This window comes from Neopelma chrysocephalum, unplaced genomic scaffold (genome assembly GCF_003984885.1).
Source record: "Neopelma chrysocephalum unplaced genomic scaffold, ASM398488v2 Primary Assembly neopelma1_122, whole genome shotgun sequence".
NCBI lineage: Eukaryota > Metazoa > Chordata > Aves > Passeriformes > Pipridae > Neopelma > Neopelma chrysocephalum.
In genome coordinates this window covers 825294-842553 of record NW_020897784.1, presented here as the reverse complement: position 1 = coordinate 842553, position 17260 = coordinate 825294, and the positions used below count along the sequence as shown (strand labels likewise).

Sequence of the window (17260 nt, the reverse complement as noted above, 5' to 3'; positions counted from 1 at the left end):
GACACTGGGGTGCCCAGCAGGGCTGTGGTCAGTCAGACACTGGGGTGTCCAGCAGGGCTGTGGTCAGTCAGACACTGGGGTGTCCAGCAGGGCTGTGGTCAGTCAGACACTGGGGTGTCCAGCAGGGCTGTGGTCAGTCAGACACTGGGGTGCCCGGCCACGGGCAGTGCCCTGGGCCCCAGCCCAGGCTGTGGCTCTCAGGGCTGTCGGGGCTCCTGGCGGCCGAGCCCAGCTGCCAGCCCGGTGCCCGGGGCCGCGGTCACTCGTGGGCCACGCGTTCCAGAGCCACGTAGAAGCTGTCCTTGTCGTCCAGGCAGTGCCAGCCGATGGGCCCCGCCTCGCAGTCGGCGCACACCAGGAACTTCACGTTGCCCACGTCGCGGGTGAACCCCACGTTCTCGAAGGAGAACATGTCGCGCACCAGCCAGTGCTCCCGCAGCACGTCCCCGCCGCCTCCCGCCGCCGCCGCCGCCGCCTTCTTCCTCATGGCGGGCAGGAGGAGCTGCGGAGACACCACGGGGCCGTCACCGCCCGCCCGGCACCGCCCGCCCCCCCCGCTCCCCTCAGCCCCCCCCCCGGTACCTCACGGCGGGCGAAGGTGGCGGCGCCGGGCAGCAGCACCCGGGAGCCGCAGCGCTGGCACAGAACCGCCCGCAGGTTGCGGCCCTGCGCGCACACGAGCCCGGCCGAGCCCGGCGCGGCGGCGGGAGCGGGAGCGGGAGGAGGGGAGGGAGGAGGCGCCGCCGGCTCCATCTCCGCGCAGGGCGCCGCCATGGCCGACGGGCGGGGCGAGGCGATGACGTCAGATCATGGGCGCCGCTGACGTCACAGCCGCGGCCCCGCCCCTCGCTCGGTGCAAGGCTCGTGACGTCACGGCACAGGCTACGCTGACATCACGGCCCTGCCCCCCCCCCCTCAGGTGGTCTCACCCGGCCCCTCCATCCCTGGGAGTGTCCACGGTGCTTGCAGTGAACTGGCCCAGTGGAAGGTGTCCCTGCCCATGGAAGGGGAGGAGCTTTAAGGTCCCTTTGCACCCAAACCAGTCTGGGATTCTGATCCCCCCCCCCCCCCCCCCCCCCCCCCCCCCGCGCCACCAGCCAGCAGCGAGGGTCTGTCTGTCTGTTGTGTGCAGGGACCATCAGGGACCGTCACTTACCGGAATGGGAGTCTGGAGACACTTGACTTTGTCACGGAGGTTGAAGAAGGAGCTCAGTTGATGCTGGACAAAGGGAAATTGTCTCCCTTCAAAGTCTCCCTCATCGGAGATATTCCAGAGCTGTCTGGACACAGTCCTGTGCCCTGTGCTAAGGGACGACCCTGCTTGGGGGAGGTTGGGCCACATGACCCGCTGTGGTCCCTTTCCAACCTCACCCATTCTGGGATTCTGTGAAGCTGCTGCACATATTTTGCGTGTAGTGGTCGCATCAGCATTCGGGAGAGCCCGGGTACACAGCAGCTCACATGGCTGCTTTTTACAGAGAGACCCCCCCCTCCAAACTGGGGGAGCACAGAGTGCACTGGAAGGGGCAGGGGGCTGACACTGGGAGCAATGATTTTCCCAGGAGAGAGAAGCACAGACCAGCCTGACCCCAAAAAGCCCGGGCAAAGCAGGAGGCAGTGCCAGTGCTTACAGGCAGGAGTGCTGGAGGAGTCCTGGGGCACAGGTGACTCTGCTGCTCTTCACTGAGCACCTTTGAGCCCCTGTGGCTGTGTGCTGGTCTCGGGACCTGCTGCTAATGGCCCACTGTTGTTAGTATGGTTGAAAAGACTGAAAGAGACCTTTCGGTTGAGCCACTGCTTCTTTAGGGAGTAAACCAGATCCCAGAAGAGCTCCAATTCTTGCTTTTTTTTCTGGCCATTTAGTGTAAATACGCACCATCCTCCTGCTGCCTCACTGTCTCCTCACTGTCTGCTGCCAAGAACTCTCAGGAGAAGCCAGAAATGGGAACTGATGTAGAGGTACTACATAAAGGTACAGGATTTCATCAGCAATCCAGCTGCTCACCTCAGGCTCCAGCCTGGGCAGTCCTGCCACGAGTTGGGGGGTGAGTGTAGATTGTAGACATAACCCCATTCCCCTGTGACTTGTGCCAGTATTTCTAAGGCAGGAACAGTGCCTGGGAGCTCCTGAACCACCTGTGTGTGTGTGGAGCCAGCACAGGCCTGGCAGAGCTGAGAGGGGAGCGGGTGCAGGAGGGTGTTGTGAAGCTCAGCAGCATCCCTGCACACAGCCCTCCTTTCCTCCAGGCTGAGCCCCCCCAGCTCCCTCAGCTGCTCCTGCTGCTCCAGACCCTTCCCCAGCTCTGTTCCCTTCTCTGGACACGCTCCAGCCCCTTAGTGTCTTTCCTGTTGTGAGAGTCCCAGAACTGACTCCAGGATCCAAGAGGCCTCAGCAGTGCCCAGCACAGGTCACTGCCCTGGTCCTGCTGCCTGGTACAAGCCAGGTGCCACTGGCCTTCTTGGCCACCTGGGCACACCTGGGCTCTTGTTCAGCCCCTGAGGACTAATTATTGCTGTTGACTGTAATCACAGTCTTTTCCTTATTTCTGCGGCCGTGCTCTTCTCCAATGGACCTTGCAACAAATCCCCCTGTTAGCGAGTCCTCCAGGCCTGTCTGGTCTCTGTGCTGTGGATCTCACAGCTGGAGCAGCTCTTTTTCACCACCAGGCTGAAACTGCAGGGCAGAGACACAGCTGAAGGTGGACACAGGTGCCTGGTCTAACACAGGGTTTGCACAAATCCTCCACACGATAGTTAGGCAAAGGTCTGGAAGGTAGAGAACAGAAGCTAAACTCCCACTGGCTCAGGAAATATTTTATTCTTTATACTTTCATTAGAAAATAAACATAGGAAACAAAACCACAGAACACTTGTGTGATAGAAACAAACGCAGAAGGTTCAGAGCGTTGGCTGAAAGTGCATAAGTCATGCTACCACGTCCCTGATCCCACCCTGTCCCCAAGCAAGGAGTCAGCAGGAAGCTCAACGAGCAGCACTACACAGAGCCCAGGCACTGTGGGGCCAAGCTGATGGCAGAGGGGAGCCCGTGCTCCCAGGAACACAGCGAGGCAGGACACATGCTGAGCAGGGAGCGCTCCAGGGAGCCAGCGATGGAGCCCTCACTTGGGCTCGTGGGGCAGGCGAGGGATAGCAAGTGTCAGAGGATGTGGGCAGGGAAATAAACAGCTGAGAACAAAGGGCGGAACGGAATCGTAGATGTTACTCCAGAACAACCCCGGAAGCAGAAAAATCCTAGATAAAAGGAAAACCAACACAATGAACTCGAGTGAAAGGCTGCCATGGGTGTGCTGGACTCAGGTGGGTCCAGGGACGAACCCCAGTCACTCTCCAGCAAGACCTTGGTGGGCAGCAGCCACTGTGTCCCTACTCTCATGGCCTCAGCTCAGGTGACCTCCCTGCAGGGTGGGAGCAAAGGCACGGCCGCAGCACAGCAGGGCTCCTGGTGCCACAGATGGCAGCGCTTTGCAGCCGGGGCTCTCAAGCTTTTTGAGGGAAGTACGATGTGAAGAACCTTGCTGAGCACCTGATCAAGAGCACAAACACTGCAGTCCTGCTTCTGCAGCAGGCAGTGAGCTTCCCCCCTGCCCTCTGCCCCTGCGGCCTCGGGCTTCTGGGTCTCAGTAGTTGACAGCTTTAACCTGCGACTCCTTTTGTGTGCAGCCCTGGGAGGAACCTGCAGACACAGCGACACTGCAGCCCCCCCTCACACACGCTCACCCAATCTGGCTCTGCACCCACGTGTGCTCAAGGAGCACGTTTGAACATTCATATGTACATGATGATTTGAAGCTGGAACACAAGAGCAGCTGGATTCACCCTCACACATCCATGTGGCTGAGAGCGACCCGAGGACCCGCGGGGTCCTGTGGTGGCTGAAGAGGTGACCCAGTGGTATGTACATGTCCTTGGGAGGGCTCACCAGGCTGGCTGAGGCCAGGCTGGGGCATCTCTGCTCTGCCCATAGGCTAAGCCACAGGAACAGCAGAGAGTGCAGCTTCTCATGACCCACTCACCCCCTTCCTCCAGCTTCCCATAGAGCCCCTGATTTCAAATGACTGCTGAGATCACACGGTTATGCACATGCTCTAGTCACAAGCAGCACAGAAAGCTGCTCTTCTGGTGCCTATTCCCACAGCATCCACAACTCTCAAGAACAGTCACTGCAAATCACTTGGGACTCTTCCTCCAGCCGAGACTTTTTAAAATGTTCTTCTTTGTGAGCTCCCTCCTGATCACTTCTCCCGCAGGACACAGACTCCTGCGTCGCAGCGCTGCATCCCCAGGGAGGTGACCACTTCCCAGTTGTCAATGATGGGATCGTAGCACTCGATGCTGCTCAGCAGTGAGTTGCCATCGTATCTGCCAGGACAGAAAGTTACAGGTGAAGGACGGCGTTGGAGGAAGAGGCTGAGGCACTCAGAGCCCTTCCCGGGAGGCTGCACAGCCGCACACAGCAGGAATGGCCCAGAATGGAATTGCCTGCACGAGGCTGCCTTTGCTGCCTGCTGCCGCTCTCCCACCTGCCTGGGCCCTGGTTGGGCAACGGTGACCCTGTGGGCCGTCCCCTCTTGAAATATCAGTGTGAGGAGCGGCCAGCTGAGATGGGGCAGCCGCTGTGTCCCCTCAGCTCCCCTGTTGCAGCTCACAGAGCCGCAGGCCGGGCCCGTGCAGGCCAGCAGTGCTTACCCAGCGATGGCGTACAGCCGGCCCCGCAGCACCGTGGCCCCCACGTAGCACCGGGGCGTGGTCATGCTCGTTACCGTTGTCCAGGAATCAGTGCGGATGTTGTAGGCTTCCACGGAGGAGAGATGTGCTGTCCCGTCGAACCCACCCACGACATAAATGTGGTCGTTGAGCAGAGCCACTCCTGCCCCTGGGGAGAGAGGTGGTGGCACAGTCACACCCAGGAGTGACACCGGCAGCACCGTGCCCTGGGCTCGCTGTTACGGGCTGAACAGTCAGCTGGTCAGCTCCCCCCTCTTCACAGGACATTTTGTTATCCTCATATCTCCCCCAAAAGAGCTGATAACTGTGTCTTCTGTTGTTGTTGTGTCCAATATGATAGGTGAAAATATGTCACTCTACCAAACACTGCTGACTCTCTGGCATGCAGTCACTGGGCAGCACAGCAGCACGAGAAGTTCCCCCGGGCTGACACCTGACACAGGTGTGTGAACAGAGCAGCACCAGGCTCGCTCTGCTGGCAGGCAGCCAGCTGGGACTATTGGCACAGACACAGGTTCCTCTGGTGTTTCTGGCTCCCTGGTATCACCCAGCTCCAGGCCACAGCCAGGAGAGTGACACCGCTCCATGTGAAGCTGGAGGAGGGATTTGCCTGACACTGCTCCTCTGGAAGGCAAGGAAATGAAAACTGGTTTCTACACTGTTGCCGAGGCAGAGGTGGCCAGAGCATCTGTCTGAACAGCCGTTCTCACAGCCTGGCCTGACAGGAACTTATGAAACCAGCAGGAAATAACCCCCCTGCCAGCCTCGGTTCCTCCTCAGCAGCCCCATTCAGGTAAAGGACACAGTGAGGGTGTGGCCTTGGGAGCTCCTGCCAAGGGCTGCTGCTGTTCTGAGCTCCACCTTGGAGCAGGGTCAGCCCTGTCAGGCTGTTACCACCAACATGGAACTACTGCACTAATGAGCATCCTCAAGGAAACCAGCCAGCTACCCTGCAGCTCTAGGGCACAGAACTGTTTCTTTACAAACAGGGTATAAGAGACTTTCTGTTCCACTAAATGTACCCTCACTTTCCCTGTCCTTGCTGAGAGCACCAGGACAGCTGGGAATGACCAGGCTGGCCCAGTGGGTTCTCTGAGAGCTTTGGTGAGAAGGACTTTGGCTGAAGGGACCAAACCAAGGTCTAATCAGGGAAGTCATGTCCAGCAATGCAATATGGCCAGGAATCTGAGGGGTGGCCTCCCTCCAGAATCTGTTCTGAGAGGTGAGGAGTAAAAAGGAGGAGACAATCTCTGTGAATAAAGGCAAGATTACTTTTAGTCCTGGTTTTGGAATTCAAAGACCTCCTCACAGAAAACTCTAGAAAGTTTTTTTGGGGGGCAAAAGAAGTCTTACAGGGTCCAAGGTCACCAGGATGGACTGACCTGATACTAGGATGAAAGTTGCAAGTACAACTAGTACCTAAGCTACTAGTAGTTAGGAGTGTTAGTTCCAGAGTGGCAGCACAAAAACCTGGGCTAAAAAAGGTCTGTGGGCACACACCCATCTCAGAGATCTTGTTGCTCCAGGTGACAGCACCAAGGAAGGAACCAGCTGAGCCAGTGCTGGGGTCAAGAGCTTCACCATGTTCCTGCTCAGTTGTGGCACCAAGGAGCTCATGCTGCAGGCCAAGGCACTGCTGCCAAAGCCTCCAAATCCTGTGGGAAGCAAGCATGGACCTGGGAAATGCCTATTGTGGAAGGTTTTTCCCTTGAACTCTGTTTTTGGTCTTGCCCAAAGTCAATCTTCTCTGGTGTCCACAGCAGACCCCTTGGGGAAAGCATCTCATCCTCAAGCTTCCTAGAGATCTCTGGGTTGGTCTCACATGGTGCCTCTGAGGTAGGAAAATCTGCGGATTTTATCCCGTGTTTTATGTGGGGTCTTCCTGGATGTGGAAAAGCACCCAGCTCCTAAATCAAACCTGTTTTTGGCAGATAAACCCACACTTAACAGGAATAGCCCTGTCACAGGAGTAAATATTTAAAGCTTGGGGTTTTGGTGAATGCCACTGCAGGCACAAGAAAGCTGAAATGTTTTTGGAGCAGAGCCCAGTTTTAGTGAGTACCCAGCACTTGTCCCTAAGCAGGAACACTGCACAGAGATCACATGGAGCCAGTGCTGCCCAGGCTGACTGTGAGGGGCAGTTGCTGAAAGAAGCAGAGAAGAAGCAACTTCAAAAAGGGATTTGAAAGAGGGTCTGTAAGCACAGAACTACCACACTGGGAACCACCCAGCTGGGGAGGCACTGAGCATCCTGCCCCTGCACACAAGGCTGCACACACCTGCATGGTGTGGAGGGCAGTGCAGGAGGCCTGAGGCACAGGGTGAGAGCAGAGAGCCAGGACCTGAGCACACAGGAGCTGCAGGAACCCCACTGGAACCCCTCTGAGAAATGAAGGAGAGCTCAGACAGAAAGATACTCCAAAAGTAGGATTTAAACTATATTTTTCCCCTAGATACAACTGCCAACCTAAAGGTCACATAGAACTCCAAGCAGAAGAGGCAAGTGAAGAGTTGGTGGGGGATAATTACGGTGTGACTGCATCATGTTTCAAGTCAACACCACTGGAGGGTAACACTGCTCTGGCAGTGCTGCTCTCCGTGTTCCTGCTGTACCAGGAGCTGAGGCCTTGCATGTCCCAGAGCAGAGCAGTGGTGAAGGAGCAGCCTGACAGGGCACTCCTGCCTTCACCATGTTCTGTGCAGCTGAGGAGCACTGATCTCATATACAGTCTGTAGTTTGTGCCTTGTGGGCTCTTCTCCAAGCCAAGCACTGCTCCTAGTTTTGGAAGTCACACAGGACTTCCTTTCCTTCCCTGTAACCTATAACCCCCTCCCCACATTCCTCATACATACCTTAGCATGGGATGGAGGCTGTGAAAATTAGTATTTGTTTTGGGAATTCAGCACCTAAAACCATTCCTTCTCAAAGCCAAACCACCCACTGAGGCCAGAGCATCCCCCAGGGCAGCAGAACACACCAGCAGTGACAGCTACCTCAGTGCAGCAGGAAACACATGGACTCAAGGCATTGTGGGCTCTTACCTGAGCGCTTGGTGGCCATTGGGGTGACATTTGTCCAGTGTCCAGTGTGGGGGTCATACCTCTCTACAGAATTCAGGATGTTCAGCCCATCATAGCCACCTGAAAGAAAAGCACAGGAGCAAACCCTGGGGCTGAGAATGTGGTGCTGCCATCAGCACAGCTCACCCCGGAGGGACAGAGGCTCCTGCAGCCAGCTCTGCCCCTGCTCTGCACGGGGCCATGTGGGAGGGCATCACATCCTCAAACCAGCACAACCAGGCCAGTCCTGTGCTGCCCTGAGCTGCCTCTGAGCACGCTGAGGCCACTGCTGGCACTGCTCTGCAGATGTGCAGCTCCCAGCAGTGCACTGGCTCAGGTCTGAACAGGGAAGGCTGGGATGTCTCAAGAACTGTTTCACAAGATACTAAAAAACCTCTGTGCAGCTTCAGCAAAGGAGCAGCATGCTGCCATCTGCCCAGGGGAACAGCATGAGGAAGAGGAATTTGTGTGGGGGAAGTGAAACCCATAATCTAGGTGGGTTTATGGTCAGGTTCAAGGCCAGGTTGGAGAGGGCTTGGAGCAACCTGGTCTAAGGGGAGGTGACCCTGCCCATAGCAGGGAGCTGGGACGAGGTGAGCTGTAAGGTTCCTTCCAACCCAAACCATTCAGTGGGTCTATGAAACCAGTGTCTGGTGTATGAAATCTGTGACTCCCCAGGAACGGGACTGCAGCAGATGTGGGTGCAATGCTGGGTCTGCCTTTTCTGGGGCCCAGAAGGTGACCTAGAGAACAAATTCCAGAGTGCTTTGCCCTCTGGCACTCTCGCTGTATTCACAGCTGGTGTGGGGCTCTGAAGCTGAAACGAGTGCAACAGAAAGGAGCTGGAGAACACACAGCTCACGATACATTTCTGGAGCACTACAGCCACCATTGTTTTGGGTGGTGCAGGTGCACCCTCTGTCCCTTGGCTACCTGCTGCATCTCTGGACATGTAGCCACTGCTTAGGCCATGCAAGCCTCAGGTGGCACTGCTCATCCTCCACACTTCAGCCATCCCTCCAAGGTAGTGTGTAAATTCTGTATAATTTGCACCTTGCAGCATTTCCTGCAGTTATATGGCAGCTCCAGTCCAAGCCATTGTGATGGGAACAGTGAGAAGAGGCAGCAGCATTCACTGACACAGCTGGGAGTGCCCAGGGCAGTGAGGTTAAACTTCTTCCAACCTGGACGAGACAGGTTGGTGCTCCCCAGGCAGCACCCGCGTGGTCACTTTGGTAAAAAGCCAGGATTTGCAGAACTCCCAGAGGTCCTGAGGTACCTACCAAGGCAGTAGATCACTCCGTTGGCCACCACAAGCCCTGCTCCCTCCCGTGCTGTCTGCATGTCCCCCAGCATACTCCACTGGTCAATGTTGGGGTCGTAGCGCTCCATACTGGTGTGACGGCGGCTCCCGTCGAACCCACCCGACACGTAGATCATGTCTGCAATGAGAGACCGAGGTGGGACCCAGCAAGTCAAGAGTCAACCATGCACACGGAGCACGAGGGCCCTCACAGATTAAGAAAAACTACAGCATGGACTGCAAACCCCAGAACAACAGACCTTGGCACACTGGGAGCCAAGACGAACTCAGGCTCCTCAGCCTGGCTCACTGCTTCAGCCTGCTGACAGGCCCAACAAACAAACACACAACCCATCTGGCCCTTAAATCTGCTTCTTGCTGTTGGATGAAAGAGAACACGCAAACCCAGTGATTTTTTTCGTGCTGCAGAACCACTGAAACACTGCCATGCCCAAACCCAAACCCTGCCCGTCGTGAGCCTCAAGTCAGCATCTCCCCAAGGCCCTCACTCCTTCCCTGCACATGCTCCAGTCTCTCCAGTGCTGGATGATCACAGCTGTACTTGGTGCCCTGTGCTCAGTGTTGCCCAACACTGTCAACACCCTCAGAACTTCCCACTCCATAATCCCTCACAGAGCCCCTTTCCCTCAGTGCACAGACACACGCCGGAGGAATGCAGCGGAGGCAGAGCTCCTCTCAGGATATGTGGGCAAGTTTTCCATTTCTGCACCCCAGCAGTGAGAAGGCAGAGTCTCCACTCCCCTCCTCCCCCAGAGCCAGCCCACTCTGCACACACCAGCTCAGGGCAAGAGCTGAACGGGCTGTTCTGCCCTGGCAGCTATCAGGACACACCTCCAAGGGTCGTGGCTCCCGCCAGCCCTCGCCGTACGTTCATGGGAGCCACAGAGTACCAGATCCCATCCTCGTCCGACGTGTAATCCAGGCACTCCACGGAGCTGAGCCGGGAGCGCCCGTCGTAGCCCCCGATCACGTAGATCCGGTCGTGGAGGGACACGGTGGCGACGTATCGCCTCTTACGGGTGATGCTCTGGGACACAAGGGGAACAGAGAGGTCAAAGACAGGAAACCAACAGTGCATGGAGACCAACACTGCTCTCCCACCCTCTTCTGCTGCTCCTTTGAGAAATGGCCCACTGCCCCAGAGCAGGCAGCACTATGGATTTAAAGGACTGTGTCTGCCTTCCCTTGCCCGTACTCTCTCTGCAGTGCTCCTTCCTCAGGGCCATGTCTCTTTGCACTCAAATATTTAGCATTAAATGCCATTTATCTTATGCTGCTACAGAATCTTTGATGCATCTGGGACTTTTGTGTGCCTCCCACTGGCTCCTGCAGGCACCGGTAATGGGAAAACGTGGAGACTCAGAATATTTGATGAAGCTTTTAGCCTCCAAAAAAGATCAGAATTTTGGGACACCAGGTGGTACTCGGTCTGCCCTGATCGATGATATTAAAGAAGAACCAGTTCTCCACCATTTCACACAGATAAAGGTGATTTTAATTTGGGTTGGAATACTCCTCAGTGCAGGAATTCTCTCTTCACTTTATGCTCCAAAACACTGCAAGCAGCAGGATCATGCAGCAGCCTGAAGGCTGCACTGATTACACTGTTCCTATTGACATTCCAATTATCATCACTAACCTTAAAGCTTAACACCCCTTCACTAAGAAACACGATAGTTCTCACTCCCACAACCAAGATGTGGGTCTCTGCAGGCTCAGCTGATCAGGACTGTAACAACCCCCTCTCACTCAGTCACTCTGCAAGCTGAAGTGGTTTCAGCATTCACCATGTAAATCTCTATACAGAATTTCTGTCAGAAATCCTCAGCAGATTGCACAGGACAGCCCAAAGAGGATTGTTATCCAGCTGATGCTGCAGAATCAGTGTTTGCTCACAGCCTGGTCAGCCCAGTGGTGATCAAAACCAGTCCCTTACCGGCAGGAAACTCCACTCCTGGGTCTTGGGGTCGTATTTCTCCACCACATCAATGGGGGACTGTTGGCTGCCGAAGCCGCCGATCACGAGCAGCACTTCGTTGGCTCCTGGGGCAGAGCAGAGAGCAAGGCCAAGTCAATCCCTGCACAGCCAAAGGGTCACCTCAGGGGAACAACCTCAAGAAACACTGAGCCTTCCCTGGTGCAAAGCTGCATCTAAATCCTGTTTTCATCACGGCTCTGGAGCAGGGACCTAACCCGGCTCCAGGCACTGGACTCCCTCTGTGCTCAGTGGGGAAGAGGAGGGAGAAACTCTCCAGGGTGTGTGGCAGGACGGCTGACAGAGGGCTCAGGAGCTGGCTGCTGGAGACCTGTTCCTCCTAACATCAGAGGCACTTTGAGAAGACAAGCCAGCTCAATTAGGTGCTGAAGCTGGCTCCTTTCTATCTCCTTTTGTGTTCTTTAGACTGTTTTTCCCAAACCTCTCACCACCCCCTAGAATCTGGAGGAGAATGCCTGCTTCCCTGCAGCCACCTCACAACATAAGGCCTCCCCTAAGCTGCAAGTATCATCCCCATCTCATTTCAGGGACTTTGTTCACCACTTAACTGAGAAACAAGTCAGGCTGTCTGAAGCTTGGAAAATTAATTAAGTATTTTCTCAGGAATTTTTTCTTAAATCTTGTGTATTTTATTTCAAAGTTGCCTTCCCTCTACTTTGTTTTCTCTCAGAGGGTCTCTGAATTTTTCTTATTTCCTCCATGGTTGTTAAATAACAGCTGTGACCTGGAGGGTTTTAACCTCCCTTGTACCCACTGCCTGGAAGGAGGGTAGAACAGCTGAGTATCCCCTGGGCCCCTCGGGCCCTTTCTGGAACAGGACTTTATCACTAGAGTTTAGGGCTGTCCAGCTTTTCATTGCAGAGGACTGAGCACCAAGCAGCAAACACTTAACAAGACCCTCTCTGTCACAAAGCAAAAGATGAAGAATAATATAAAAAATAACTGGGAAGGATTCACAAAAGAGCTTCAACACCTTGGAAAGCCTCCTGTCCAGTAAGACAGCTAAAAGTGCAATTACTTCAGTTCCTCCCATGCAAAGTTAATACACAACTCGATCGCAGTTTATAAGTGACACATTGTTGCTATCAGATGGTATGGAATAATTTAAAACAGGTAGGGCTGAACCTTTGGTTCAGTTTTAATCTGTACAATTAAACAATAAAACAGTTTTGTGATGTCTTTTTATCAGGTGAAGCATTTCAACTAAGAGCAAAAGGAAATGTGTTTTTCTAAAATCATAGAATCACAGAATGGTTTGGGTTGGAAGGAACTTTAGAGCTCCATGTTGGCACTGGTGTGAGTGCACTGGGATACAGGCATAGCACAGACAGTCTGACAGATGCCAGTAAAATATTTTTCCTTCTTCTGTAGGTTATTCCTACTGTTTATATTGCTCTTGAGCACTCACAGCCCTAAGCCAAGCATTTTCCCAACAATTCAGTGACTGTGCTTGGTAGGAGTTACTGAAATAAAGGAAGAAATCATCATTTATTGCCTTAGCAAGGCTAGGGAGAAAAAAAAAGCACCTATGAAAGGAAAGAGGGACCTCTCCATTTCCCTCCTTGTGCCTTCCCCTCTCCAGTTCCCTGTGGAAACTTGCTGGCACTGTAAGGCAGCTGTCACTCACCTCACAGCTCTCTTTGGACACTGATAGCTGTGTTTTCAGACAGGAAGAAACTCTTCCCACACTTCTTGGACAGCTGTATACTGGTCAAACATATCTGCAGGAACCAGCAACCCAGGAAACTGGTTTTATGGTCAGAGCAACGGCCTAGGATTAAAGGCAATCAACTGGCACTGAGCAATCATGCTCTGAAAAAAAAGCCCCTCTGTCCTCTGCTCCAGTCACCTCTCTGTCCCACTGGGGACCATGGGATGATGAGTTACTGCTATGAAGCCCATCAGCACCATTACAAGGCACTAGACAAGGTGTCTAACATAACACCTGCCAGTGCCTTAGCCCCTCTCAGTGTCCCTTCCTCTGCTGCTCACCCAGACGTGCTCGTGTCCTGGGTCCTTGCATCTGGCTCCGGAGCTCGGGCCGAAGGTGGAATTTCTTGGCTTCATCTACGAGGTCTCTGCACTGGAGGCTGCAGCGTATAAAAGGCTGGGGGGAAACATGAGTCACTGGTACATGCACTGTATTTTAGGAAACCTCAGAAGAAGTGTCCTAAAGCCAACTCTTATCAGCTCAGACAGCATGAAAAGGACTTGTGTGCAGGCTGCAGTGCCCTGATGCAATCACTGCATGCAGGGAAATGCAAAGGCAACTGAAGACCAGAGTGCAGCTGAGAAGATGTGGCTTGATTCTCACAGTCTGGAACTACAGGTTCCATAAAGAAAATGACTGCACTGGAAAACTCTGGAAAAGCCACTTCTGCTACATTTAAGCCAGCAGAAGTATGTCTGAGAAGGGGAACTGGCAGTGAAACCACACTGGAAACCAGTTTGCCTCGATCTGCCCCACATGACTCAGCCTGCACCTGCCATCAGAGAAACAGGGAGCACAGCACGATGAAGCATCTTAGCTGAGCTACTGCCCCGACCCCTGTGCACAGGGAACATGGAGTTGTGGAGAGGCAGCAGAAGCAGTGAGGTCTTGTTGAAGAGTGGGAGGCACTTCACCCAAAGAACAGCCTCATCTCCTTGCACAGTGCCTTGTAACTCCCCTCCCTGGTTGAGGGCCTGGACCAACCTCCCCTGAATGCTCAGCACTCAGTTGCCCTTGGGTGTTTGGTGCACATGCTGCTTCCATAAGCTCAGATTTATTTGTACAGGTTCTTGGTCTTTGTGCAAGGCAGCCAGTGTTCAAAACCCACAAGGGGCCAATACTCCACTTTCCACACCACCCCAGGCTGAGGATGTCCCACCAGCGTGTGGCACTGCCAGACTGGAGAGGGCACCCTCTGCATTCACTCTCAGGGAGCTGAGAGCCTGCACACACCATCCCAGGCTGGATTGGGAACAGACCCTTTTGGTACCAGTTTTGGTACCAGACCCTTTTCCATTAACTTCAATTTCAGTTTAAGTAGACCAATCCCTTCAGCCCTTAGGCACAACCTAACTGCCCCTTGGCTGCCCTGGTTTAAGAACATCCATAATCTATCCCATCCAAGATGACTGTTGTTAAACCAGTCTTTTCTTGACGTAGAGAAATGTCCATCATTCACCACTCAGCACCTGTCAGGTGACAAGGGCCTGTAACCCCTGAGTACCTCCCATCACTAAGCTGAAGGCTGGTTTGAACTTCTCTGTGCCTTCCTTTCAAACCTTGCCTGGGGTCAGCATCCCTTTGTGTTTGGAATTAAACTTCCACTGAAAAGCTTAATTATCTGTTATCATCATCCCCATTTTGGGTTGCCACTGCAGCATCCCAGCACACAAAGCAGCAGAGTCAGCCATGGCTCTCGGCCGTGTGTTGGTCCTGGGTCCACACAGCTGCTGTCCTCAGAGGGACATGCTGGCCATCTGTACCTCAGACACCTTCTGAGGAGCCATGTGTTCTCTGAGATCAATGCCAGCAACCTTCAGCCTGGGGAAGGGGAGCTGCCAGTGCTTAGGAATGAAGGCAGAAAGCACTTGTTGGAGGTTATAACGGATGACAACAGAAAGGTGCTGCATATATCAGCAGAGACAGCTGACTAATGGCTCTGGACGGGGCACCCTCTGGCTGCAGAGTGGGATGCTGTGGCTGCTGGCACAGCAAACCACTGCTCAGTGTGACAGTGGCACAGCGTCAGCATCAAACAGCATCCGCAGAGAAGGAGCTTTGCACATGTTGTGGTGGACAGCAGGAGCCCAAGCAGGGCCATGCAATGCCAGGCAGGCCCTGCTCCCAGCTGTGCTGGTACCTCGGTGTCGATGACGTCTGTGATGTAGCGGGGGGTGAGCAGAGGCATCCGCACGTACTGCAGCAGCTCCGGCAGCGACGCCTCCCGGTCCTTCTTGGAGTGCTTCACCCAGTTTATAACTGCCTCGAACACTGGCTCTTCAGAGTCCACCTGGAAAGAGGAGGAACATCCTCATAGACTGCAGGATAACATCAGAGCTACCACCACAGAGCAGAGAACACCCCCAGGCTGCTGACACTGCTCCACAGCGACCAAGGGAGTGGGACACTGCAGCTAAGAGTCTGTGAGGGAAATCCCCATGAGCTGTAATTACAAGCACCATGAAATTCCCTCACTTTCTTTTCCTTGAACCTGCATTTGTTTATTTCCCTACAGCTGAGATCAACAATGGGCAGTTCAAGTGCCAGAGCAGTGAGTGGTTCGGCAGAGCCTGGAGCTGCCACTCACTGACCTGCAGGAACTCACAGGGCAGCTCCCCAAATTCTCTGTGGGGCAGGAGCTGTGGTCCTGCAAAACACAAAGAGTCATTACAGAGAATATATATCAGAATCCTGTTTCCTTTGCACAGAGCAGTGACTGGCTTAGTCCCCAGCAGCCCTGTGCCCATGCACTGCCCCTCAAACACCCCAGCCAGACCAGCTACATTTAAGGGATTTTTTTATTTCAATCCACCTTTCAGAAACTACAAACGATTGGATTTCAGAGTGGAGAACCCCAGGGCATGAATGTTACTGTTTATTTCTAGTGTTTATTTTATTTTATCAGTAGTTTATTTCTGTCTCCATTTAGGACCAGCACATGCTGATGCTAACACCACTTTCAGAGATTACACTGACTAAACCATCTAAATTTGATACTGCTAGAGAACCTCAGGTGCTGTGGATATCTATAATTACCAAAAGCAAAAGAACTGTAAAAATCTCTGTAATATATAATTTAGGCTTGGTTTTGTTTTAGCACATCTATCAGACCATCCAACATAAAAGCAAATCAGATATGAATTTATTATCACAAAATCTGTTAACTGAGACTAAATACGAAGATAAAAGGAGAGCCTGTGATGAGAGGACTGAGCCTTCCCACCAGTTTATGCCTGGTCCCCTTTGAAGTCCAGTTTGAAGCTGTCATGCAGAATGTTCTGAAGCAGGGAGTCACAGAGGTTAATTATGTAAGGCCATTCTTCCAAGCCATTGATTTATATTTGTTACAGTGTAATTTGGAACAGCCTCTTTCTATTGGAAGTACAAGGAAAGGACAATTACAGCTCCCAAAAGGAGAGCAGAGCACTGTATTGTTTTCAATTCCCCCACCTCCTCTTTAAATGCAATAATCCTGCATTGATTTATTCCCTCCTGAACTGAACGTCCTCAGATATATTTAACAGTTTTGTTGTTCATTAAATAATTTGTCCTCTGATAAATGATGAATAACACTAAATGCAGCACCACAGTGAGGACCTGCCATGGTACTTCTTGAACAGCCTGGGGATTTTCTGAGGGTGCTCCCTCAGCACACTCTCATTCCACACAGCACCTCTATGCTGGCACAGCAAGAGAGATTTGAGAGATTTGTTCCTTATTCCAGAAGGATTTCAGTTGGAAGGGACTTAAAGCTCATGTTGTTCCACCCCCTGCCATGGGCAGGGACACCTTCCACTAGCCCAGGTTGCTCCAAGCTCTGTCCAGCCTGGCCTTGAAAAAGTTACTCTTCCTCCTTCTTATAAGCCCCCTTCGGACACTGGAAGAGGCTCCAAGGTCTCCCTGGAGTCTTCCCTTCTCCAGGCTGAACACCCCCAGCTCTCCACCCTGTCTCAAGAGCAGAAGGGCTCCATCCCTCAGAACATCTCCATGGTCCCCTCTGGACTTGCTCTAACAGGTGCTTTCTTGTGCTGAGGACCCCAGACCTGGACACAGTGCTCCAGCTGAGGTTTCACAAGGACAGAGAAGAGGGCCAGGATCCCCTCCCTCACACTGCTGGTCACATCTTCTTAAAGTATGACAGTGCACGCACACCCCACTGCCTCCTGCAAGGCCTGAACCAGCCCTTCCAATCCACAAGGAATGTTACTCTGCAGGCCTGGCTCATTCTGCAATTCCTCAGTATTTCCCGGTTCCTGCCTGAAGCTGCTGTCAGGATCACCACAGTCCACACCAGCTCAGCCCCCACAGCATTAAGCTGCAGCTTGTCAAACACCAAACACACCCAGCCTTCTCTGCTGCTGATCCCACTGCTGACCCCACTGCTGATCTCACTGCTGACCCCACTGCTGACCCCACTGCTGAT

General features: G+C 53.5%; 2 protein-coding genes across 3 annotated transcripts in view; both read right to left on the bottom strand.

The window, feature by feature from the left end:
- Window positions 1–8: 8 nt before the first annotated feature.
- RABIF (RAB interacting factor) lies at window positions 9–774 on the bottom strand. The gene is made up of 2 exons (XM_027697686.1): window positions 583–774; window positions 9–502 (listed from the first exon to the last, which is right to left on the bottom strand). The coding sequence occupies exons 1-2, from the start codon at window positions 772–774 to the stop codon at window positions 260–262; spliced, it is 435 nt and encodes a 144-aa protein (XP_027553487.1). The 3' UTR covers window positions 9–259.
- A 2025-nt stretch (window positions 775–2799) lies between these two features.
- Window positions 2800–17260, bottom strand: part of KLHL12 (kelch like family member 12) — a 24130-nt gene continuing 9669 nt past the window's right edge. For both annotated transcript variants that reach the window (XM_027697735.1, XM_027697734.1), the window contains 8 exons: window positions 14978–15127; window positions 13119–13233; window positions 11067–11173; window positions 9962–10157; window positions 9090–9248; window positions 7789–7887; window positions 4708–4894; window positions 2800–4380 (listed from right to left, as the gene is read on the bottom strand). In XM_027697735.1, coding sequence (XP_027553536.1) covers window positions 4254–4380; window positions 4708–4894; window positions 7789–7887; window positions 9090–9248; window positions 9962–10157; window positions 11067–11173; window positions 13119–13233; window positions 14978–15127 — 1140 coding nt within the window. In that variant the 3' untranslated portion in view covers window positions 2800–4253. The remainder of the gene's footprint in view (window positions 4381–4707; window positions 4895–7788; window positions 7888–9089; window positions 9249–9961; window positions 10158–11066; window positions 11174–13118; window positions 13234–14977; window positions 15128–17260) is intronic.

Coding starts and splice junctions, on each gene's coding strand:
- RABIF (XM_027697686.1), bottom strand. CDS start 774: ATGGCGGCGCCCTGCGCGGAGATGGAGCCGGCGGCGCCTCCTCCCTCC. Junction 503..582: donor CCACCTTCGCCCGCCGTGAG/GTACCGGGGGGG, acceptor GTGTCTCCGCAG/CTCCTCCTGCCCGCCATGAG.